Genomic DNA, 26384 nt, shown 5'->3' with positions numbered 1-26384 from the left:
CTGAGTCTGGGTGTTAGAACCAGCAAACTGCAGCACAGGGCAGGTCAGAAACAGCCCAGCTTAGGGTAATGAATAGAGACCACTTGAAAATTGGTTGGTGGGGAAATGGTTATAGAAACAGCATTGTAACACTAAGCTATGAAAGGCAAGAACCCTAAACTATACCAGTCAGATCCCACTTTACCCAAGTTGGACTCTTCTGGAGAGGAGTGTTTCCTGTGTAACTGGTAATTTGGAATAGGTTTGTAGAAACCGGAGGGGGTGAGTGTAGGTATGGATGGGATACTGATGCTGGCCTGTGGGATCAGGTTTTGCAGCCTCTGGACTGGTGGTCAGGAAGGAAGTTATATTGTCAAGGATTGTCATGTTTCTTGTTGTGCCCTCTCTCTGTGCTGTGGAAGGCGGCCAAGTTCCCAGGATCATTAGGGCATCTTATCTAAATAATTTGCCTTCTGTGGCAAGGATTTAGGATTGTGATGATATCTTCGTTCTTTCCTGTTTTATTCCTGTGGCCCATTGTGATGTTTGGAGCATTTGAGTGTTTTTTCTTGTGTTAAAGGTCTCGGGATTTGTTTTGTAGCCCACAATGCCACAGACGTGGGAAAGAGGGGACATATAGTGGATATTATTGTGTAGCATTTGGGGCTAAAAGCTTACTACACTATTGCAGGCAACTAAACTTGATGATCCATGTACCTCTGTTCCATTTTTTGCTGAGGGAGTGTTCATTTTGTGAGAGTGCTTCTGGGGAATATTTTTTAGGAATGAAGTGAGTATGGAAGAGTGAACTACAAAGAGAGAGAGGAATTGGAAAGGGTCAAACATACATTGGAGCAGCATGTTCCCAATGTGGGAAAGAACCTGGAGCATCTGGAAACAGACTTGTGGGGCACTAGCATTTCATAGACCCAAGACCACATAGAAACGCCTGACTGAGCTATTTAAACATCTAAGGGAAAAAGTTATAGTGGGAGGTATACAGAGACAAGGGAGTCAATTGGTATGTCAAATCCATGAAGTAATTTACCAAACTAAACAGTTAACTATCAGAGAACAAGGCTTCCTGTGACAGCAGCATTGACATTGGGCATAAGATAGAAACATTAGCAATGACAACTGCCCAAAAAGTTGCCAGACAGACTCAGCTTTTTTGTTGCATCACTGGTTGTGTAATAAAGCAATTCCAGATTTTTGAGCAGCTGGTGCAAGCAGCTGAAGATTTATCTCTGAAACACCTTATTCTGGAACTGCTTCAATAATAATGAGATGGGTTGGACAGCCTGACTCATTGCAGTGATTCTTATGTTCTGCTATTATTCTTCTACAAGTGTAAGAAAATATTACTTTCTTAGTTCCCACATTATGTTTCTGGTAAGATTAATTATCAACCCCACCACTGAATAATTCGCTATGGTTTTGTGCAATAAGTATGCATAGGTTTGGGAAGCAACAGGCCAAAGCCTCAGTTTTGTGTCTCAAAATCTTTAAAGGCTAGAGTAGGTCCAGAAGACGGATAGGCAGTATGTGTCATTCTGGAGCGTGTCCAGTGAAACCCCTTCAGTTCTTCACTGGTGGAATGACACTCCCGATGTAAATGCTGACAAACAATGTAGATTATTGGAACTGTAGCATAATGTGGTAGTCTGGATATAGATAAATACCTTTTCTAGCTGAAAAAATTGTCTTTGTTTTGTTGACTGTGAAATGGACGGGTTAACTGAAGAGTAGTCTGTGAGATATGCAAGTAACTTTTTTATCAGCTTGTCTCCTCCAGATTGAGGACAAAGGAGAGCATGCAAGGAAAACCAGTGTGCCTATCAAGGGTGGACATGGCCAATACAGAAATGGTCTGTTTCAGTGTCAGTCAGCCACCAGCTCTCAAGCTCCACTTCATGGTGCTAATAGGAGAGTTGGATGGGGATTAGAGTTTGCAGAGTCCCCACATTAACCTTTGTGTATAGCATGAAAAGAATTCGTTGGTATTGGCACTGGGTACAACTGGGACAGTCTTCAACCTGCAAAGATTGTCAATAACAAATTATATTTATCCAACAGCTGAAGAAACAATGTTAAACTACCCAGGGTTCATGTCCACCCCAAGTTACAGCTGTCAGCACCAGGACGTTTTTCTGGTTTGAGTGAGGCTGTAGCATGGAAAATTGCTCCTGCCCCACAGTTTAGCAGTGTCATCGTGCTGTCTTCCAGGCAGTGTTTGCATCAACTCTGAGACACAGTTTGGCATCTGCTTGGCCTTTCAATAGTTGGCTTTTCAATAACCATTATAAAATGTGGTCTAGTGTAAAGATATTTCTCTTAAAGTGGTTTGGCAGCATTCCCAGTGATCCCAGAGGGAAGAGCAGCTAGGACTTGTTCTCCAGCTCTGAGCCAGCTGTCCACTGGGCTGGCCAGGGGTGTAGCTGTGTGTTCTTTGGCTCTGCACCACAACTAGCGAGTAAAGACATGGACTAAGCTGTCCTTGGCAGTCTGCAAGCCTTTGGCATAGAGCCCCATAATTTGAAGTGGTGGGCCAGAAGCTCAAGAGTCATACAACAGTGCTGTATCAGAGCTGGTGATGGCTGGATGCAGATGGAGGAATGCAATGCATGTGCTTTGCTAGGTAGATGCTTCATTGCAGTAGAGCCATCTCCCTTGCAGGCTGTGGAAATAAACACAGAGGAGAGCAATCACACTTGAGCTAGTTTTAGACATGTTCAGCAGAGACATCTACATTTGAGCTCGCCATCCTAGGGTCCTTTTACAGTTAATGGAGAGAACTGAATATGGTGTCTCTCATCCTAAGACCAAAAAAAAAATTAATTGTCCTGTTTCTGTCTGTGGGGTATAGACAAAACCTGTGGTGACAAACTCAAACCCAAGCTTTCTGTAGACAGGCTTTTACACTTAGTCAAATGAGAATGGGGAGAGGTGAGGTAGATGGCAGAGGGAGTGAGTACTGAAGGGCTAGTTCAAAAATTGGCTTGAGATACTTTGTGTTCCTGTGGCTTCTCAGATGTTGGATTCTGACACACGATCTGGATCATATGAAAATTTTGCCCGAGTCTCACCTATTTCAGGCATGTGATATCTGTGGGGAAATCCTGTCTCTTATTCTCTGCCCTGCTTTTCCTGAGCACTGAGCTGAGTCTTCTGACACAGCGAAGCAGCTCATGCATGTCAGTGCAGTTCCCCCTGCAAGGACGGTCAGCAGCACCAGCTTGGTCCTGTAAAGCCGGAGCAAGCAAATAGCCATGGTTTCCCATGTAAGACCTCATGGGCACTGAGTAGCCCCATCCTGTGGCTCTTCGCTCCCTTTTGCCAGTCAGCTGCCGCTGACCCACCGTGACTGTTGGAAGTACACTGAAAGCATTTCATGCCTTTTCCAAAAATGTAAGGAGAGCAGTCCTTGGGAAATGTAGTTAAAACCATTAAAAAAAAAAGTTTAAAACTTTAAAATTAACACAGTCTTTTTTCCCCTAGTTGGAACTGATATGCAAAAGGAAACAATATATACTATTTTTCACTATCTCCCTCTGTCCGGAAACAAAAAAATGTCTCTTCCCTGTAGGGCCTTGTTATTTTCTCCAAGGAAGTTATTGAACCTCATTTCAATTTAGGTAATACAATATGTATTTACTGACTATGATAAGCAGAAAATTTAAAATGTGAATTAAGTCTTAAAAAATAAAAAGTCTAATTATTTTAAAACAAATCACAAGATATCCTTCAATCACCTAAGGAAAAGTAGCATAAGGAAAGACATATAGCCATCAGGTAGTGGGGAAGAAGATAGGATTAAAAAAAATCTACTTCCAAAACCAATTAATGCTTTTTGTCTTATCTGTCAAGAAGGGTGATCATGTTAAGCGCTGGGATTCATAGACAGGCAAGGTTAATGAGGATGAGGGTTAGATTAATGTAAATAACTACAGGTGCAGTGGACACAAAATACTGTGAACTTACAGTGTCAAAGTCAAGCCAGACCCATCTAATAGCTTTGTGTGATAACTAATTATCTAGAAAAAGAAAATATGATAAACCTAATAAATCTGTATTTTCAGCTGGACACTTGAAATGGTGGCACATGGAGAATTACTAGTTCAGTTCAGGAGGAAGGGAATTTTCAGCAGCAGCTAGGAAATTGCTAAAGCAAGTATCACAGTGAGTTGCACTGAAAGTAGAAGCATCAGGCTCAAGGGCAGTTCCTAGCTGTACTTTTTAATGTATTTTAACTCCCATGCTTTGGCACAGAGTAGGATTGCACTGATTAGAGCATGAGCTGAACTTCAGGAAATGTTGCCAGTGCAAAGGATAATCAGGATAATAAACAGATGAACAGAAAGACTCATAAATTTTTTTCTGTAAGATGAGAACTTGCTGATCACAGCACGACCATCAGATGCCAATATAATCCAGCTGTGACAAAGGCACATTTGTTTTTAGTCTGTATCAGGTGATGTTTCCAGCAGAGATGAGGAATCACCTCACTAGAATATGGCTTGTTTACCTGAGCAAGAACACTGGGAGAGGATATACTTGCTGTCTATAAATAGATCAATGGTAGAAACAAGTGAAGGAAAATAACTGTCTAAGTCCAGGGAAAGTTTTGATGCAAGAACCAAAGTGTTTAGACTGAACATGAATAAATTTAACCTGAAAATCAGGAAAAAATGAAACCATTTGTGAAAGGTGATTCTGTAGTAGTCTTCCAGAGAGAACAGTAAGAACAAAATACCTAGCCAATGTTAAAGTGAATCTGGACAAAAGGATTGTGTCATATATATGCCCATGGCAGCAGAGGGTTGAACCTGATGCCCTTGAGGTTCTTCTTAATTTTATAATTCAGTTTTCCTAATCCCTGTCAGATAGTAGACACAGGGTCATAAAGATGGTAATGACTTTTTTCAATAAGGTATTTTTTGTATTTCTGTGAAAATTCTCTGAAGTCAGAATTCTTACACAGTAATATGACTCATCACAGTCTTCTGGAATATTGTATCAGTTAACAAAGCATTTCCAGTGCCTTGCTCAGAATGTTTCATACTTTTATGTGAAATCCTTTGTTGGGTCCGCAGTGAAAACAGCAGTTGATTAGTCATCATCTTGCAGGAACTTAGGGAGATTCACAATTAGCAGGACTAAATCCTGGTCTACAGTAGATCAGGCTTGTAGAAGGACTATGCTTTCATTCCCATTTTTCTCCTGCAGCACAGAGTCATCCATGAAAGGAGGGATTATGGAGGCAGCACTCTCAGTGTAGCAATAAACTTCTCTTAGTTTGTATATATCTATTAAGTATATTTAATTAAACTGTGCTAAGCTAAATACTTTAAATTGGAAAGGACCAATTAAAGACTTAAAGGGTGTGGTTCATCTCACCTTACTTTAGATGATTGCATTGCACACATTTAGGTTTCAACTAGTTACGTTATGCTCCCTGTGTGCTCAGTGGCAAGACTTATAGGACATGGTAATTCTGACCAATTTTAGCCATCTACATTAGGGTAAGATAAATTGCAACGTAGAATTTCCTGTTTCTCTCCGTGGCATAGAAAAGAAACATGGAGAAAACAGTTCAGTCCTTTTTATGCAGTGGGTCATGAACTTCAGGAATTTATTGCCATAGCAGGTTCTGGAAGCAGGTTGTACCAGCAGACTCAAAAAGGGAGTAGGGAAATATGTGAACAGTGGGCCCATAAGCAGATACTAAATACAACAGGCAGAAATGTACTCCCTAACATCCCCAGCAGAACAGTGTGGATGCCTGGGAAGTAGGAGGCTAGATCTCAGAAAGTGACTGGGCTCATTTGCTCTCTTAACATAGCACCATGTCCTGCTGTTGCTATCAGAGGTAGTATTGGGCTGGATGGACTGTTGATCTGACCAAGGAGAGCATCTCGTTTGTCCTTATATACTGTCCCTGTATTTCCACATGTGCCCAGTGGCTCATTTGGTAATAAACATCTAATGCATCTAATGCATTTGACTATAAATTATATCCTAATACTCTTGAATTATTTTATGTTTCAAAATATGTACATAAAATCTCTACTCTTTCTTCAGTATTTCTTTCCAACATCTCTGCTTTCTTGCATCTCACTAGTATGAGGAAAGTGGGTTTTGATTGCTATAGGTGGAGCCTTACTTTTTTTCCAGGTGCTCATTTCTCCAGATATTTTTTTCTTCCCAGTAAGACAGTAAGGATTTGCATATGTGTCTCTTGGCTCTTCTATAAGAGCTTTCATGTGTAAAAGAGCTTCCAGTGAAAATCAAAGTTCAGTTAATGCAATACAATGTCTTCTACTTCCTTCCTTCCTGCCTTCCTGCCTTTCTTCCTCCCTCCCTGCCTTCTTCCTTTCGTCTCAGCAAAACACCTGCCTCTTCAAGCCCTTCAGATGCTGATTCAGACCAACAATTTGCTTTTCATTGGTGTTTGGGCAACTAGTTAATTATTGAACTGCCAGCTGCTCTGGTTCCTGTAGCATCATTGATTGAACGATGTTTCCATGTAAGCTGTGTAATCTGTGAGTTTCTTAATATCTAAAGCATCATCCTGATTTAATGTATCCTGTCTTAAATCCATTTTTTCAATATCCTTTGTACTACATACTCATTGAAGGTTGTGTTGGTGTAGCTGTGGCTAATGAAAACCTTTTTTTCTAGGACAAAATGGCTGGACAGCTCTTTCACTACCTTATGCACTGTATGGGATCTCTCAAAATGAAAGATTATTTTCCTGTTTGATTTTGATGAAAAACATAAAACTTGTCATGCTTTTGTAGTGTTAGGCTGTTTAAGTGTGCACCTACAATAGCATTACAGTCCAAATCAGGAGTGTGTGTGCAACATGAATCTCCTAATTGCCTCCATTTGCTGTACTATGGTTCACAGCCTGAAGTGGTTTTGGAGTACACAGCTGGATTGCTTTTGAATGAAGGTAACATGGAAACTCACACCTAGTGTAATCTACCTGCTAATCAGCTTCTGGTCCATGGGTTATTGTAGATACTGGGTCCTCAGCTCTACTGTTTGCTAAAGTAGATGTAGGTACTATGGCTGGAAATTAACCAGCTACATATTATAATTACATTAGGCACAGTTAATCTCCTTTTCCATCCAACAAGCCCAGAATATATGTAAGCCATCTAGCTGCCTACATGAGCTTGTACTGGTCTAAAAATCAAAGACAATATTTTTAAAAAATTTAGTCACTGGATTTATTGCTCTTCCTGTCCTCCTGTATTTAAGCCTGAGATGTCTCTGATCAGTTTGTTGTCTAGGAGTGGGGCTGTAACAAATACTGAGCTAGTTCACAAAAACCTCTGTGGCTCTGAGAGCGTTTTGATGGATGTCTTCATGGAAATCTGTTGAAAGTTTTTGCTATACCTGTATAGCTTTTTGGTCAATTACTTAGAAATGAGACATCTCTCCAAACTCTTTGCTTTGAACTGCCCTCCTTTAAAACAGGCAATATTTAAATGGTAGGCATCACTCTCTCTGTTAGATATTGACCTAATTGCCATAATTGTAGGTGGCCTCCTGACAACTGCTAACATACCTACCCTCATGGTAACTGTGAAGCAGAGCAGCATTACTTTCTGGCATATAAATAGCTGGACATAAGAGGATGAAATGATGCTGTTATAGGAAATATGTGAACTTGCATTTCTGTTGTTCTAGAACATTTTGATCTTAAAACTGGGATTTCTCCCAGAATAAGTTTCTTTAAATTATTGAAAACATTATTGTACTTTGATATTGGATATTTACATATTACAGTGTACTGGCAGAATTTCCAAAGACATGGTTATACAGAAACAAATGACAATCCCAGACAAATTGCTTAAAAAGTGTATCTGAAGCTGTGAGTTAACTACTTTTTAAGGTTTTAATTTCTCCCTATGTTTCTGTATCTATATTTAAAATGGTCAAGGAAAAAAAGTTTTTAGCCATATCTGGAATCAGTAGGAAAAAGAAAAGGTAGATATACAGGCATTTCATTTTTTTATATTCATAGTTCAATGATGACTCTCATTCATGTGTACAAATGTCTTGACATCACTGGCTTTATATTTTGTTCTAGAACAATTTGAAGTTTAGTACTGCACTTTGAAATATAAACAAAAGTGCCCCTTGTGCCAGTTCCTTCAACTCAGACAGTATTTTTTTACAGACTTCATTCCGCAGCAGTGTTAGCCAAAGTGAAAATAATCTTTTGTAGATTTCTTATGTAAAGAAAGCACAGTATCAAAGTTATTGTCTCTTCTTCAGGAGACAACTGTTTTCTCTCCAAAGAGAATACATACGGAGAACTGGCAAAGAGCTGGTTAAGGAAACCTGAAACATGCTAAGTTGTTCTTTTAAAAAATCACATGCTAGGCCTCCAGAAATGCTCACTGCAGTGCCAGAGTAAAGTCTAAACCTAACTGTGCTAAGTACATTTAAAATTTGTCCAATTGGCACAATATTTATGAATACCTCAGTCTGTTAACGTGATGTTAATTCTGGTCAGAAAGCGTCTAGTACTATAGTGGTGAGAGCACAGAAGCTGAAACAAGGATTGCTGAAAGAAGAGTAGTTAATTAGCATTTGCAACTGTATGTGTAACCAACACATGCCCTTTTCTGTGTGGCTTAGACTAAACAATTACCCTGACAACACTCTTCCTTTTCTTTTGCTGTTTTCTATTTTTTTTTTAATTTTCTTTTTATTTCTCTAAGGATTGGATAAAAGCTGTTTTAGGTCTTTTACTGTGATTTCTTTTCTTGATTGCTAAGGCTGAGATTGCAGTACATTGATGTAGTAAACCCCCCTATTCTACATTGCATTGTATAGAAATACAAGATATACTTTCAAAAAGGAAACAACTGTAGCTGGTATTTTTATATCAACTTTATTAACATGTAGCTTCTTAGCAACTACATTAAAACATTTATTCAATATTATGTCAGCCAAACTAGTTGGATTCCTGTATATAAACAGGTGAAACCCAGCTTAATTTCTACAGATAATCAACAATATGAAGACTGTGTTTATAAAGTAAGAATTAGATCTTTAATTTTAAACTCTTTTTGTTTGTTGCAGTTTTCTGTTCTACAAGATTCCAACTTTTAGCTCAAATGGTGCTTTTTATTATGTTTGCAGACTACAAGAATAAAGCAGGAAAACTTTTATTTGTATGCTTTTGAGTTAACACTCATCTCTGTAGTAGAGCAATTTTATATCTGCCATTAAACATGCATTTAGAAACAGACATAAAGGGACTTATTCATACCTCAAAAGTGTATTTTCATGGTTTCAGCACGCTTTGGATGAGGTTCTAAATGTATTTCCCAAATCAAAGGAGATATAAATTGAATCCAGTTTAATCTGTGACTGCAGTATAGCCAAAAGCTCATAGAAAAGACTGGATAAATACACATAAATAATCCTTGCCCCTGAAGAAATGCAAAGATTCAAAATTTTTTTCCACCATAAAATTGGATGCCCCATTTTGTCCCTCCATCTGTTGACTGAAGTCATCACTCTGTTATTTGAGTCTTCAAAATTGTGGTACCCCAAGAGTTTCTCTTCCCATAATGAATCTTGTTTCCCCCATCTTTCCCTGCACTGGAATTTCTCTCTCTTCTTCTGGGTTCTGAGTTGAATAGCTGCACTTTATCTTCTTGGTGGCTACTGAGGAGTGTGGTGACTCCTCAAAATAAAGGTGTCTGACCAAAGTCTTCCTCCTCCAGTGACTGTATCCCCACTGATGAGATGTGCCTTTGCTGAGTAACTGGTTTTAATTCCTCCTACAGTTTCCCAGATCTTCCTTTCATAGCTTACCATCATGGAAGCAATAACATTAAGGAAGAATTACGGCTAGGAATAACCATTGTATTAATTAAAACTTGTCAGTTAGCCTTATGGTTCCCTGTCCTGTTGCAAAGATGGGCAGACAACTGAGGCATCAAGACCACTAGGCTATGAGTCATTCAGTTCTACTTGCCTTGTCCATCTACATGGTCCTACGATTCACTGTGTCAGCCTTTCAGGGGTTGTTGCTGGTGTAAGAGTTCTGGAGTGAAAACATCTAGCTTAGGTCCCCTTGGTTTCCCTGAATCTTTCGAGGATTTTGATACAGTCTTACCTACTCTTCCACAGTATATGTCCTTCTCACAGTCATAACTTCATGCAATCGCAAGGCTACCTCTTTAGAAGCCACTAGGGCTAAAAAAGTTGCACACATAGACAAGCATGTACCATTTGAGAAGCGTAGAGTATCCTGCCTTGCCTCCAGCTGCCAGTCCAAAAGACACAGGTTTTCCGCAGGTCTTGTGTTGCATTTGCCCATGCAGATGCCTTGATAGTCTGGAACATCCCAAATAATGCTGGATGCCTCTGTTTAAACAACTGAATCTTAGGTCACAAGCGGACATTAGCACTTCTGACATATCATGCTATGTGTCAGGATCTGGAGCTGCTTTCTGCTCCATAGGGGTGGGATTCAGTTGCTTGAGCATAGATGTCTGCTGCCATTCATATTGTGGAATGCCCATGACATTTGCACTGGCTCACAGGTTTGACACAAGATTCACAGATGACCCATACTCTTCTGTAGTAGCAGATCTAGGTTAGGCAGGAGCTCTCTCCCAAGTTGGCATTAACATTGGGATTCAGTTGCCTAGAAGTACGCCTGTAATACCATTTGGATAGAACCATACCACCACAGAGCCAGCTTTAAGCAAAAGGGGGGAAAAAAACAAGTCAGGCAGTAGTTCCCTCCTCCCCTGATCATTGAGCAGTTTTGCCGTTAAAACAGACTCATAATCACCCAAAGCAGAGCCCAGTAGGTCATGACTGCTGAGTCAAGATGAAGTTCATATGCATCCTGTAGCTTGGTGCTAGCAATAGCAATACTGTATTTACTGGGCTATAATCTGCTTTTCCATTAGTCTGCAAACTGTGAACTATCACTCCTGAATCTAGCAGAGATGTTGTGAATCCTCCTATGGTTTCTATGGATCAGGACCAAGCAGTAGTTCTTCTTGGAGCTGTTAGCTCTTTCTTGCTTGGTACAGCCTCCTGATAAGCTGTATAAGTCTGAGGTTAGTCCACAGTTCTTTCTTCTAGGATATAGCTATTCCTCAACTTGCTCAGCACTTAATACTCTTCTCTTTGCTACAAATTATGAAGTATAAAAGTATAAGTAGGATTACAGGTACAGGATGTAGAGCCAAGTTCAAAATTCCTGCAGCTGAAGGGGACCACAGAAGAGAGATTCCCATCAAGAATGACATCCTGCCTTCTCTGTTGCAGTTGTTTGAGGGTAATTTGTTTGCTACTGCAGTACACTGTAATCATTGCTTTTGTGGCTTGTTTTACAACCAACTAGACTTCAGATGTTACAGTTGAATGCTTTATTATCTGCAACAATCATGCAAAAGCTACTCCAAAAGTTACTGGATTAAAGTTAATGTAGTATACAGTTTCAGTGATTTTTGCAACTTGAGCATTACTTGTAAAGGTGTGTAATTGAAATCACATCCTTCAGTCATTTCTATTACATGCGCACAAAACAGAACATTTCAGGCAGGTTACACACAATGAGATAGTTTGTAGTGATTGCTTTATATTGACTATGCATGCAAACACAGCTGGATCTCACATAAACAGTTGCAGACTGATTAGAAAAAGAAGGAAGAATTCCATATTCACATCTGGTCAAACTGTAATCTAAACGGTTGTCTAAAGATTGAAAACTGGTACCTTCACATATGTATTGCTTATCCTGATCAGCTGCTTTTTGCATCCACGTAGAGGGCTGACTGGAACTTTCCGTCTTACTCCGTAGCCCATTGTCATTGATGCACAGCTCTAATCTCAGAATGATTAAATTTAATAGCCAAGGTTATAGCAGAGTAAACTCAGGTTATCATGTTGTGAGTGACTGAGCTAGATTTGGGCATGAACAACCCAAATGTTTGGTTTAAAAAAAAAAATCTTTGTAGAGATCACCTCAAGTAAGTGCCCTTCATTCTGGGTTGCATTTGCCTATATTATAGCACAGAGCTCTGATACAGTAGTTTTGTTTTGACCTTGCTTAATGACACTCACAGCTTTGCTCTGTGCGCACACACGAGTCTTGCTGCATGCCATTGTCTGTCTGACAGCCTGAAGTTTTTGCAGTCATTAAACAATGTTGCTTACTTCATATCATTATTTTTGTTTGATCCTCATTCATTTGGTGCTGCTGTGTTGCATTATCTCTGACAGTTTGTAATATATTGGTTGCATATACATTAACTGAATTTATAATTCCTGTGCCAACTATGTAGGACCAAACACCTCCGTATTACTCATTGGTACCCTCCACTGGTGGAGATTTCTTCAAATTCCTTCTTTGCTGTTGCTGCCCAGTGGCTGTTGTTTCTCACAGAAGAACTTATAATGGGAAAAGCTATCCACCAGCGCATTCATCCAGAAATACCTTCTGAAGCCATTTGGTGGGTATTACCCAGTCAAACTACCGCTGCCGGGGTGTTCTCATACCTCTGATTGTCACTACCTTGTAGTGATGTACCTGGGCACTACAGCAGCTACTGTTTTGTTGTGAGATTGATATAGGACCTGTCAATTAGTATTTGCAACCCTGGAGCTGTTATCTTTGGGTGCTGAAAAGAGAGAGGGCCTAATTATGTAGTAGAAATGTTTACTATAGTACATATTAAATAATTCTGTACTGATTGCTTAATGTCTTCTCCCAGAGGGGGCCACCTTTCTATTGTTCTAGCCTCTTCAAAGTGACTTTTCTGGTGAACAAATTGGATGAGATTCCCATGGTATGCTCTGGGACAACTATTGTTGTAGTTCATTCTGCTGAGCCCACTCTACTCTATTGATACTCTTAAATATGTTGAGCTTGGTAATTATGCCTTTCACCCACTCTGTAATTTCTGGGACACCATGTGAAGTCTTCCAGGAGCACCACATGCTCCTTTTCATACAGAGTGAACTGACTGACTTTCCTTGGTTTTGTAATAACATGGCCTCTACTGTGCCTGGAGGGGTAACAAAGTGCAAATAAAGTGGCCATGCTGGAACAGCATCCCTGGTGTGGCTACCTATGCCAGCCTTTTTTGAATGTTGAAGAGGTCAGGTTTTGTCCTTATCTCCACTCCCGTTGCTGCACCTTCTTTAACAACTTGGTTAAAGGCTTAATCATATCTGCAAACATGGATATGAAATCCTGGGGAAAAACAAACAAACCCAGAAGAGATCTGAGCTCATGCAGAATTGTGGAGCAAGGAGCTTCCTATTAATTTTGCTTGCTGTTGATAAGGTGATCAGTCTACTCTTAAATATTTTACTCTTTCCTGTGCCAGTTGACCTATTCATCAGTTCAGTTAGAATTGTGCTCCTGAAGTTAAGGCTCATGCTTGTTTAATTAACTCTTTCAGTTCTGTTTGAGTCTGGCTGTGGGTTAATACATCATCTGTTCATGAAATTACATGGATTTGATCAGCCTCTGATAATTTTTCCCGTGTTTGGATGCTATGAATATTGCATAAAGCTGGAGCGCAGTGAAATCCTTGGGTGATGGGTGCATAAAAATGAGTACTGCTGCCCTGTAAATGTAGGGAGAAATTCTTCCCAGCCTTGCCCTGATAACAAGATCACAAAGACAGAATATGCTAAATCTGTTATGCTGGACTCTGGCATTTTTGCTGCTACAGGTGTGGTTTATGGTGTAACAGAATTCAATGCCTAAAAATCAACCATTAGCCAGTAAATTCTGCTGTCTGCTTTTATGATAGGCCAGATTGGAGCATCAGAAATGCCTGATCTTCATGCAATTATTTGTTGCTTCAATAAGCTTTTCTCTGTGGTTTGGGGATATTTTTACTGCTTCTGTGGCTGATGGTCAGGACTCATAAACACGTTGGCATGAATACTCCTGCAATATAATTTCTTTTGGGACCGTAGTTGCGGAAAAGGCTCTACCCATTCATCTCTAGGTGAACTTCTGGGGCTTTTAGGGCAGCATATTAATATACCTCAAGAATAATTTCTGACTGCCAGTCTGTCAGCCTTTCCCAGCTCTACAAACATGGATTTGCCAAATCCAGTATCAGTTTATGTTCTTGTAATAATGGTATGACAGGGATTTCTTGGTCTTTCTCCTGGGAAACTCTCAGCATTAAGTTGCACACAAAATGTTCCAGTACATCTCCAGGAGCAGATACATACTTCACTGGGGTCAATTGATGAAGATATCCCTGCTCCTTGCAGGAGGGTTGGACTAGGTGACCTTTAAAGGCCCCTTCCAACCCAAATCATTCTATGATTCTATGATGATTCTGTGAATTTATTTTGAATCTGCTGGTGTGCTCATGATAAGATTCGGGGTTAATCATTAACACCAGAGCATAGGGCTTCTATTCTGGGTGCTTTAAATGCAAGGATAGTGGTAATGAGTAACCTGGGTTCTGTATTCTGTAATTTTCACCCCAAATTATAGGTTGTCTTCAACGTCTTTCCAAGCTGGGTTGTTGGTTTAGCTAGTTAGATTAGGCCAAGCAAGCCAAAATCTTTTGTCATTTCCTTGTCTGACGGGTGCACATATTGATGATGGGCTTTAGTCTTATTTGTTTTTACTTCTACCTAACTTATCTTCTTACTAACGCACTTGCTTTCTTTCTAACACACTATTTTAATTATATATCATTGGCCTTTTTTGTTTGTTTAGCTTCTGCTAACTGCTCTGAGACTTTCCAAAGCAATTCTCTTCATGTGCTTCCACTAAACTATCAGAAATACATTCTTTCTCCCTGTGAAACACCTGGGTTAGCAAACATAGTTCCACAGTATGTAGAGCAAGCATTTCCAAGTGCTATATTGAGGGGTTGACTATGCATAGATGGGTGTTCGCCTTACCTGTGTGCACCTACCAGAAAACCAGGTGATTGACATTAGTCACCTCTTCCAGAATTTTTACCCTTAAACATATTGGAAATGTTTGCCTTCTATATATTATTTAGTTCTTTTGATTTTGTATTTAACAAAAAATAGTTTATTTTTTAAAACTGATGTCATTAAAGAGTATATATGTTACTGTGGTGGTTCTTCTCACTATGACTTTTGAGAGCAACAGGGTTATCTATCTTCTCTTTTGGCTCCTGCCTTAGTGCAGGGCAGAGTTGTGAGTTGGGTGGCTTTTGGCTTCTGAAGCTCTGTTTTGTAGTTTTAGAGCTTCCTGCAGGCAGTCCTCTACTCCTTTCCTCAGTTGTTCCTCCTGGTTCAGAGTCCTCCTCCCTCTCCATCCAGTTTGTACAAACCTTCATGAAACCAAAGGTTTGGAGCCATAATGGATGCCTTCTCCTTGCCAGTACTATTACAAATACTATCTTTTCCAGTTTTTAGCATCCATTTAATCTCAGTCCTCTGACTGGGCATTATTTTATCAGTTTTATATATTCTACATATATATTTGATATATTAGTTTTATATGAGTTTTATGAGAGTTTTATATGCTTAACTTTTGTGCTCACTACTGTTTCTAGCACCATGTTACTTTCTTTCCAAGCAGAGCGTGATTTAAAATCCATTAATGTTCCTTTTGCAATTTGGGCTCATAATGTATTCAGTTGCCACAACCTTTACCACTGTTCCCATTAAGTGTTCCTCCGAAGTCATGGTGCTTTTTTCATCCTCCTTGTTCAGCACATTTGTCTGATGATTATCAGCTCTTGCAAAGTGGTATTATTGTCTTGGTTTGTGCTGTTTCCTACACCGTGTGCAGTTCCGTGTGCTTGCTTTTGTGGATTACAGCTAAGTTCTCTGTCTTTTCTCCTTGTATCTTTTTTGCGGTATTTTGTGTACTTGAGTATGTCAACAGGATTGGAGCCTGGCCTGCCCTCAAAGAGGTTCATGCTCTGGTAGAGGCCTTTGCAGGTCAGGCTCAGTTCTGTCTGGAGCTTTTATATGTTTATGTAGCTCCAGCACACGCAAAACAGTTTTGATAGCAATGATTATATCTTGGTCTTCCTCTAAATACTGCCTGAGCATTGTGTCCCAGAATCCAGTCAGAGTTGAGTCTCTTATCAGGGACTATTTTAGCTCCTTTCAGTACTACAAGATTGTCTCTCAGCTTTAAATCACTCAAACTGCTCTATACTTATATCTTCTTTTTGTACTCTGTTTAAGAATCTCTCATATCTTTAATATTCACATGGGTCACAACATTCCTTGAACTATTTTTGTTCAGTTCCGTAATTAATCTTTTCTGTCAGAGGTAACGGAAAATGATTAAACACATCAAGTGTCTCAGAAGCACTTGTCAGAAATAAAGCTATTTTTATCTCGTCTCCCATTGCTTCTCAAAGTCAAATGCCGCTTAATTCTTTTCCAGATGACCTTTATATTTTCAGAGACTGTTACGTCTCGGGAGACTTCAAACTGCTTTCCCAGCCCACTTGTCTCTTGGTGCTTTAGTTTATTTGGACAGGATGTCGACTCCAGTGGTCGTGCCAGCCTGCCTGTGCGGTGAGCGGAGGGAAACAGGCACTTTTCATCTCACTCTCATCTGGGCATTAAAAATGGCTTGGGTGATGTGTGACCTAGAAGCTTTCCCCTCTGTCATGTGGATTGCTCAGATGCAGGTGGTGACAAAAATGAGGTGAGACGAGTGTCCTGTGTTTGCCTGTGTTTGCCCAGCCTCTCACGGTGGCGGTGGGATTTGCCAAGTGCGTTGCACAGTCCCGCTGCCTTCCTCTGGCTGCCGCCCCACAGGGTACCTGCCGAGCAAGCGGCCTGTCAAGGCAGGGTGAGTCTGAGAGAGCCTTAACTCGGGGCTTGTGCCATAATGTCTAGGCTTTCTGCACTTCAAAGGAGAGGTTTCCTACAGCAGTCACCTGACACAATAAGCTCAAGGGGGTTTTGGTTTCCTTCTGTCACATGGAGGTCACTTTGTGTCTCCCCCCCGCGTATCTGTCTGTGATAATGTTCACTTATCCTTATACTTAACAGTATGTAAAAGTACAAGCCTTCCCACACTTTCATCTGATATAAAATTCAAAATCAAAGTGTAAAAATTACTCTTAATCTGCCTTATCTTTGGGGGGTTTTTTTGTTTTGTTTTGTTTTGTTTTTTCCTTCTGCTAATATTTTTGGAGTATCTATCTGCAATGCATCTTGGTGCCTGTGGCTTAGCTTCATGCTTTCAGGTTACCTTCTTTTTATTCTCATGCTAGCAAAGCTCCTCTATTTTGCCTATGATGGGGAGAAATGTTTTTTTTATCTGTCTGCTGTGCCTTCAAACGAGTATTTAATGCCATCTTTGGTGGTTTTTCTTTAGAGGTGAGTATCATACCAAACAGAGGCATTGTTCTGGAGTTAATACACTGCTCTACAACTTAAGGTACCTGGTTTAATTTTTCTTCTTCTACGCATGTCATAATATCTCTGTTCCCAACTCTTAAAATAGGAATGGTATTGCTTGCTGATTTGTGTATGGCAGGCATAAATTAATTCATGTTCATGAGGCATCAGCATGTTACAGTGACCAGCACAGTGCAAAAAACAGTGACTAAATTGTACTGAGAAAGGAATTGGAACCAGACAGTGTAGTTCAGGTGTGTGATCAATACTTGAAGCTATAATTGTAGCAAATTTTACATTAAGTGGTTATCGACTGAAAAATGTTCACTTGGCATTGTGTACCATTTACAAGCCTAATTCTGGTCCCAGGTAGTTGAAATTGGTCAAAAATACCAAATTTATTGAGTTGATCATCTGTGGTAATGTTGGCTAACAGACTCTAAAAAGAAAACTAGAAAAATACATATTTGGGAAGGAATTATAGAGGAAGAATGAAGTTATTACATGACATATATTATCTATAGCAAAGTCCTGTACTTTATACATTAAGGTATTATCTTACCAGTTTTGAAATACGGGAAGAACCTTCGCCAATTTCTAAATAGCTGTATCTGTTACTCAGTGTTAGGAATATAATTTGCTTGTGAAAGAGAACATTTGCCCAAAGACTGTGTGGGTGAAACCTACGTGACTTTGGATCTAAGGGTGAAACATTACATGAAATGTGACATCTTTTGTTGTAGCTTTTGATTAAAATACTTGCTTTTGATGATATGGGGGAAAAAACACATTGTATTTTTCCCATTCTTGGTACAACACACATTCTGACTGATCATACACTAGACTTTCCCATGATATTCCAATAATTATATCCATTTCAGAAGAGCTTTTGATGTAGGACTCAATAATGATGCGTTTGTTGGAGGTACGTCAGCCAGATTTCTAGTAATCAAAAAGCTTTTGCACATCTTTTCCAATTAACTCTTCTCTTTGTATTGCTAAATGAGTTTCGGTAACACTTTCCTATTCAGTTTCATTAACATGCAAATAGAGAGTTAATACAGGATAGTTCATCTGAGCGTGGAGAACAGGTTATTTGTGCAGTTTATTTGTGAAATGAATGGTATTATTATTGGTTGAGAAGACACACAACTTAAAATTGAGACAACTTGTTCTAGAAGAATGAACACAAATTATGGAATCATGATGTTCCCAATTATAATTCTTGATTTGCTCTTGTGAAGGTTATGCATCATGATAGATGTAAGTACTGAGAACTTGCAGAATGATACATATCAGTGCCAGTCTCAGGAAGGTCTTAATGATCTTGGGCAGGAATTTAGATGAGTAGTCAGGCAAACAAATGTCTGTGTATTACTAAATTGTCTTTACCTAATATTTCTTGGACTGTGTAGATCTGTCCTGCAATAGAGTAGGACATGACTGTGTCAGATTATGAAGTCTGTTTGCCTGTGTTGAATTATTTCTGCTGTCACTGCAGGAATTTGGAGTTTGTAGGCCTAGCCCACGCTATGGCATTGCAAGGGGCTTTTCTGCCTTGGAAATGTGTTCGACTGACTCACGCAGGGATCTCTTTAAGGCTGATCTAACATGATCAATATCAGGGTTTCACAAGTTGAGTATAGGTAGAATGTGGTCCAAAGAGGTATACTGAGTGGGAAAGTCAGGGGAAGAAGACCGTATTGACTTGAAAACAGGACTGTGCTGGAGCCTGAAACCTGAGTGAAGTGCAGACAAGCAAATGGATTTAGCTAAGGACTAGCTACATCTTGTCACTTTCTTTCATTTTCAAGATGATATATAACTTCATGATTTTCTTAGTCATGTAAGCATTTTAAGGGTAAGGTAAATGCTGTTTAAAAGATTTCCTGACAGTCTGTTCCTGAAGAATAGACACTAGTAAGCACAGAGAGCCCCCATCCTAATTCGCAGCTTTCCCAATACCAGCTTAGCTCAAGTCTCAGCAGGTTCAAGAATGTAGGGTAGTATCCCCCAAAAAGGTATCAGCTAAGTGTTTGGTATCTAACAATATGTGCTACTCTCTGAAAGCAAGTAATAATGGCAAGATTACCCAAATTCAGCAGCCTGGAAACCAGCACACAGGTTTTAGCAGTTAGTTCTGCTCATAACACGAGTGACTACACAACTCTTCCTAGAGCCAGTTTGTAACCAGCCTTTTTAAGTAAGGTTTTCCAGTCAAGCCAAGTGATCTGCAGCATCGCACATCTGTCTGAGCTAACAAGGAGCAAAGTAAGACCCCTCAGCACCTTGCAAAACCAGGGACATGGAGTCACCATGCTCTGTGTCAGTAAAAGCACTGAAGTGTGGATTGCCATGATCTTAATCCTACTCAGCTGTGAACTAAAAATAGGTACCATTAGGTAAGTCACTGAGATCGGGAAGTAAGATTTCCAATAAATATGAAGGAACTGATGGTAGGTTGGTTCCTACTTGTTTTCTCTGTACGTGATCTGGGAGGCTAAACTCCAGTTATAGTTAGTAGACATCTAGGAGGTTTCAGTTGTCCCAGCAAAGGTATAGTGTCATTTGAGCTATGCTAGGATATTCTGCCTGGCCTCCAGTTGCTGCTCCAGAAGACCAAGGTCTCCCATTGGGTCCTGAATCATGTCTGCCAGCCTCATTCAGGTAAGGCATCTCAAAAAGGTCTAGGCACCTATATTAAATCGTACTGCTAATCCATAGTGGGACCTAGGTGGTGGTCCTGCTGAGTGCGACGATATGGCTGCTGTACTGTACTGAGGAATCACTTGCTGGACTCAGTTAAGTAGATTGATTTGGAGCAGGATCCCCTTAGCTCAGTATAAGTGGTGCCATGTGAGACTTCCGTGGCCATTTAGGACATCTGCATGGAAATGGCAGATGTGACACAGGCCTGTATCGTTCTGGAGTGGCAACCAGATGACTGTTCAGGCAGCTGAGTGGAGCCTGAGATCTCCATTGCCTACAGTGGGAGCTTGGGCATCTAGCTCACATGTGGACAGTGAAATATAAAGTGTCTTCAGCTCAAAATGAGTCCCACCCTAGGAGTGTGATTCATTTGCCTGAAGATAGGTATAGGTGCAAATTATCATTTGACACATCCTATAGTGTCCTAGGTGTTTCTGTGGGGCTGAGAGATGTGACTTAGGATTTATGGGAGACTCACAGCTTTCTGAAACTGCAGTTAGAGGTTGAAGTCTCTAAAACTGCATTAGGCATCTAATTTTAGGCAAATTAATTCTGTCCCAGGTCTCCATAGAGACTCTCTGCTCTGTCACTGGCTTCTTCCAGCTTTATTTCTAGGTGTTTTTGAACTACTTCATTAATCTTATGTCCACAGAGCCTGGGGACTTTGATGCACTATTTTCTATGTTTAGCTGGTTTTTGTGGAAATAGTAGAATTCCACTTCATGCACACCCCAGGGGGCAGACGTTTAAGTGGGCTGCTTCTTGCCTGCTTTCATCTGTTTGTAGAACATGTCTAAACTAAATAACAGGTTTTGTCTGTCATCAGTGGAGAGAGATGGACTCCCAAAGAGTGACTCACCCTGCATATCTTAGACATCAGTCTTCTCATTTCCTATAGAGGCAGACTAGATGACCTGCCTCGAAAGTAAAGTTGAATGAGATAATCCTGCATTGTTACACTTCATATTTTTGCATTGCAAGGAGGGAGTGAACAGCACCTCCTTGTCTGTGGAGAGGGATAATCTGTGGGATTCCCTTCCTCCTTGCTTCATGGTAAAATTAAGGCTACTAAAATGCTGGAAGATCTCTCTCCACTGATAAGAGTAGGGAGGGCCGAGAGTTATGGGGCAAGTCCTCCATAGTCCTCGAGGTGCTCTGTGGGTGGGCAGCATACTTGCAAGTGCAGATGACAGAGATTAAATTGTGTGTTTGAGAGTGTGCATGGTGATATCTTAACATTTGAGACAGGAAATCTGGAGATGAGTCAGGTCCAACAAAGGAAGAATATATGGCACCTTTATGAGGGAAAATTTGGGTGTGCAAATTTGAGTTGCAAGTGGTGGCACATTTGTTCCCAATGGTATTTTTAAAATCACATTTAAAGTGTTGGGTGTGTAGCGTTTTGGTCATGGTGCGTAATGTCTCAGCGTAATGGAGCTGCAGCGTGAAGTAAAATTAAGTCTGTGCTTAGGTCAGCTCTCATTTTTGACATGAGACTTTGAAGTGGTTACTATATTTAGTTTCTCACCAGCATCAAAATCCATTGTATTAGTATAGACAGATGGTAGGACTGCATCACATTTATTTGAGCTATTGATGTATTATAAATGAGAGCATGTATGTTGAAGTTGGCAACTGAGAGCTTGATTCAGATACACGCACATAGGTGTGTACTGTGATTCACAGTTTGCAAGATTGTTCTCTTTGGGTTTTGGTGACCACTCTAAAAGGGCATGGGTCTAGTCTCCTCCAGAGCTGATGTCAGATCTGCACAGATGTTTTATATACCCCATGATGACTCAAAGGCAGCAGGTTTCTGTATGGGGGCAGCTGAACTGAGCCTTGATTATTGATCTTACCTTTAGTTGTCCTTCACTTCCAATTGTTTTTCTCCCAGCAGTGAGAATTAAAATTCTGCAAGAACAGTGGAATGATAGAATTCATTATTTTTCCTGGGTAATTAACAGCATCTATGTCAAAAATGATTAATAATCTTAATTGCTTAATGTTCCTAGTAATGCTGGCAGCTGGAAATCATTGTGGTTCAAAGCTTGAATGGTAAGAGCGTATGAAAAGGAAACTATGAACAGCAGCTATCAATACATTAATGGTAAAATTTGCCAACATACCAACTGCATGGAGTGAAATTATAAGGCTTTCTATATGGCTTATATTCCAGGGAGGGCTAAAAATGTGTGTGACATTTTGATTAATAATCTGTCATATATATTCATCACACCTGTGACTTTGTATGACAAGAATGGAGGTTCATGTCATCACAGCACATATGAGCCAATACTAACTGATAAGTCTCAAAATGCAAATGTAAACCGGGAATAGTTATTAGGTAGGCTTTATTGTAATGAATAGATGTCATATTTTTTACCTTTTTAGCAATGACCTAGAAAAAAGCATTACAATTTCTACTAATGTGCAGATGACAAAAACATGGGATGTTGATTCATAGAGCAGTCAAAATTCTTTGATAAGGTAGGTACAAAGAAAAAATATGTTTTAGACGGTGAAGGGCTCTGGAGATACGGTAGTTTAGATGAGCATATGCTCACAGTGTACTGTTGTCATGGTTTAAACCCAGTCGGCAACTAAGCCCCACACAGCCGCTCGCTCACTCCCGCCCGGTGGGATGGGGGAGAGAATCAGAAGGGTAAAAGTGAGAAAACTCGTGGGTTGAGATAGAGACAGTTTGATACATAAAGCAAAAGCTGTGCACGCAAGCAAAGCAAAACAAGGAATTAATCCACTACTTCCCATGGGCAGGCAGGTGTTCAGCCGTCTCCAGGAAAGCAGGGCTCCATCACGCATAATGGTTACTTGGGAAGACAAACACCATCACTCCAAACGTCCCCCCCTTCCTTCTTCTTCCCCCAGCTTTATATGCTGGGCATGACGCCATATGGTATGGAACATCCCCTTGGTCAGTTGGGGTCAGCTGTCCCAGCTGTGTCCCCTCCCAGCTTCTTGTGCACCCCCAGCCCACTCGCTGGTGGGGTGGGGTGAGAAGCAGAAAAGGCCTTGACTCTGTGTAAGCACTGCTCAGCAATAACGAAAACATCCCTGTGTTATCAACACTGTTTCCAGCACAAATCCAAAACACAGCCCCATACTAGCTGCTGTGAAGAAAATTAACTCTATCCCAGCCAAAACCAGCCCAATGCTATGGCCACATAAGCAGAAATAGTGTATTAAATTGTCTCTGGTTTTACTGCTGGCAAGACTACCACTGGCATATTTTGTCTAATTCTGCTTCTGCAGTTTAAGACTGCATGATCATGACAAATTGGAAGAGAATCAGAGAGAATGGTTAGAGGGCTTGAAGCTATGCCTGAAGATAAGGCGAGGCTCCAGAAACTTAATCTATTTAGCTTTCAAAGGGAACATCAAGAGACTGTTTCAACTTACTCTGTAAGATCACGGGAAAGAAATTTGGTAGAAAAGATCTCCTCACAGTAACAGATAAAATTATACCAAGACAAGTGGTTGAAATCTGATACTAGAGGTAAATAGCAACTTTTAATAAAACAAATTGAATTATTGGAATAATTTTTCAGGAGCTGTGGTAAATTGTTTTTCACCAGACTTTTAAAATCCAGATTGCTAGTTTTTCCTGTACTGTGTGTTCTGGTTCAAAGAGGAATAAGTTCAAGAGTGTTTCTTTGTCTTGTATTGTTTGAGAGACTGGGTAGTTCTGAAGAATAGACCTTCCTTTTTTATATATCTGTGAATCTACAGATAAAGTGATATTCCCATAATGAAAATGTACTTTGAAACATGTTTAGTTAATTGCATTTCCATTTTTGTAAATACTGGAAGTATGTCTGAACTCAATAACAAAAGTTAATAAAGGTGTCTAACTAACTACCAAAAGTGTGTTCAGTGCCTGGAATAGTATCTCATGGAAAACTGAGATGCTGTTTTCCCCGACCAGCTAGTGATTTATAGTTGATATATGGTATTAAAGAAAAGTTAATTTAGGAGTTGTAAACTGCTGATGAATGAATAAGGCTGAGCCCTCAAATGCGGTGTTTATGTGATTACTATGTGACACTGGACGTCAGTACTTGAGACTAATTGTGTTACTTAAAATGGAATTTCAGGTGCATTAATTACAGTCTTTCTTTTCAACAGGCCCATGCTAAAGTCTGGCATCTCTACAATGACCATTTTCGTCCAACTCAAAGAGGAAAAGTGTCCATTGCCCTTAGCTCCCACTGGATAAAACCTCAACGTATGACTGAAAAAAACATAAAAGAATGTCAAAAATCCCTTGATTTTGTGCTTGGCTGGTTTGCTAAGCCCATATTTATTGATGGTGACTATCCAGAGAGCATGAGGAGCAACCTCTCATCTCTGTTGCCTGAATTCAGTGAAGTTGAGAAGAAGTATATCAAGGGAACAGCAGACTTTTTTGCTCTTTCTTTTGGAGCTACCCTGAGTTTCCAGCTCGTGGACTCCCACATGAAATTCCAACAGTTGGAATCAATAAGCCTGAGGCAGCTCCTTTACTGGATAAGCAGTGAATATAACAACCCCCAAATATTCATTGTGGAGAACAGCTGGTTTGTTTCTGGTAGCACCAAGAGAGATGATGCCAAATATATTTACTATCTCAAAAAGTTCATTATGGAAACTTTAAAAGGTAGGACTGAGGTTGTATTAATATGTGCTTGACAAAATCATAATGCAAAATAGCCTACAGAAACATGTTAAAGAACCAGGCTGAAAACTAATTTTAGTCTTTAACATTCATCTTGGCACTTGTGAAATGAGACTCCAGATCCCTTTCCTGGGTTTGTTCTTTTCACTCTTGAGGACCCTTAATATCTGCAGATAGCATTTGGTGAGCTTGATGCTGCTGTCTTTGAAGTCAGTAGGAAAGTTTCTACTGTGTTTGGTGGGAGGAAATGCAGAACATGTGTGAACTATACTGTCAATGGACTTAGGGAAATTTACTGTGTTATTTATTAATAGTTGTTTTCCATATCTTAGATATATGAATGCCTATGTACAAAATGTAAGAATATATATGTGGGAAGGTAAATACTATGCAATAGGAGTTCCTCTGAAGAAAACAGAAGGCTGAAAGAATACATTTTTAAATGAAAAATTGGAACCTTTTCATTCTGCATCTCAGTGTTGTCCTTGCACAAATTTTACATTGGTACAGCTCTGGACATCAGTCACAATAATCTGAATTTACATCAGTTTAAGGAGAACTGAATGTTTGAGGTTATATAATCTAAATTATTTAAATTGTTAACCTATTATTTTTTCCGAGCAGTAAGAGAAACACACTACCTTGTATGAAAGTTATTTTCTATTTTCCCATTTCCTTGTGGCGAAACAGATTTTTTCAATCCTAGTAGTCACAAATAAGTTGTTGGGTTCCCATTTCCACTTTCATTGTCGTCTAATTTCTTAATTTACAATTTAATAGTTGATTTACTTATCTACAGTTTACTGTTCTGGTTTTAAAAACAGTATTATTGTAGCTATTAGTTCAGACGAGATAGCCATTGTGTTATGTTGCCATTTTCATACAGGGGATGAGGAAAACTGGCTTTCATTTGATTCTCAGCGCTCATGAAGATGCAGAGGAGTCCCACATTTGTTTCATCTGCTGTTCCAGAAGCCTGATTATTACAAATAAATTAAAAGGTTAATAAATACATGAGCCAGTGCATCCAAAATGGGAGGAATGAAATGTAAAAGAGTTACTAACTATTGCAAGTACAGTATTACTAGTTTGCATGAAGTCAGATGAAGAGCTATAAGGGGTCATATTCCCGCTACCCATACTTCTGCTTAGTTTGTAAACTGCTGGACATACAGACAGGAATCTGCCTTTTAATCACAGCTGGCTGGAAACAATCTCAATTTACAGAGTTTCTTTCCTTTTAATGTGCCACTCAGTAAATAATAATAACAGCAACAACAACAGTAGTCTTGTCATATTAAGTTAAGAATATGAACACTTGGCTAAACTTTTTACAGAAAAAAAAAAAGCAGAGACAGACTGGATCTGCAGAAGGGACTTCAGCATCAATATGATGAAAATTATTGCACCCGACTCTTCTGCCCATTAGAATCTGCAAAATCCAGTGTAAATACCAAAGTTCTCTATGCAATACCTAGGGTAATTTAGTTGAGGAAGATCCACAAAAGGCATCATGTTGCCTGTAAGCACTCTTGTTGGACAACTTTAAAAACTTAAGGCAAAGGCACATGTCTTTCTCAGAGATGTAGGACATGTCTATCCAGTGCAGTAAAGCACTCTAATGTAGAGATTCATGAACTAGTTA

General features: G+C 39.7%; 1 protein-coding gene across 1 annotated transcript in view; it reads left to right on the top strand.

Moving 5' to 3' along the window:
* KL (klotho) overlaps positions 1-26384 on the top strand; it is a 50025-nt gene that overhangs the window by 11526 nt on the left and 12115 nt on the right. Inside the window, exon 2 of the mRNA XM_072854795.1 lies at positions 24211-24721. Within this exon, the coding sequence (XP_072710896.1) occupies positions 24211-24721 (511 nt within the window). The remainder of the gene's footprint in view (positions 1-24210; positions 24722-26384) is intronic.

This window comes from Ciconia boyciana, chromosome 1 (genome assembly GCF_034638445.1).
Source record: "Ciconia boyciana chromosome 1, ASM3463844v1, whole genome shotgun sequence".
NCBI lineage: Eukaryota > Metazoa > Chordata > Aves > Ciconiiformes > Ciconiidae > Ciconia > Ciconia boyciana.
This window is presented reverse-complemented; position numbering and strand designations above follow the sequence as displayed.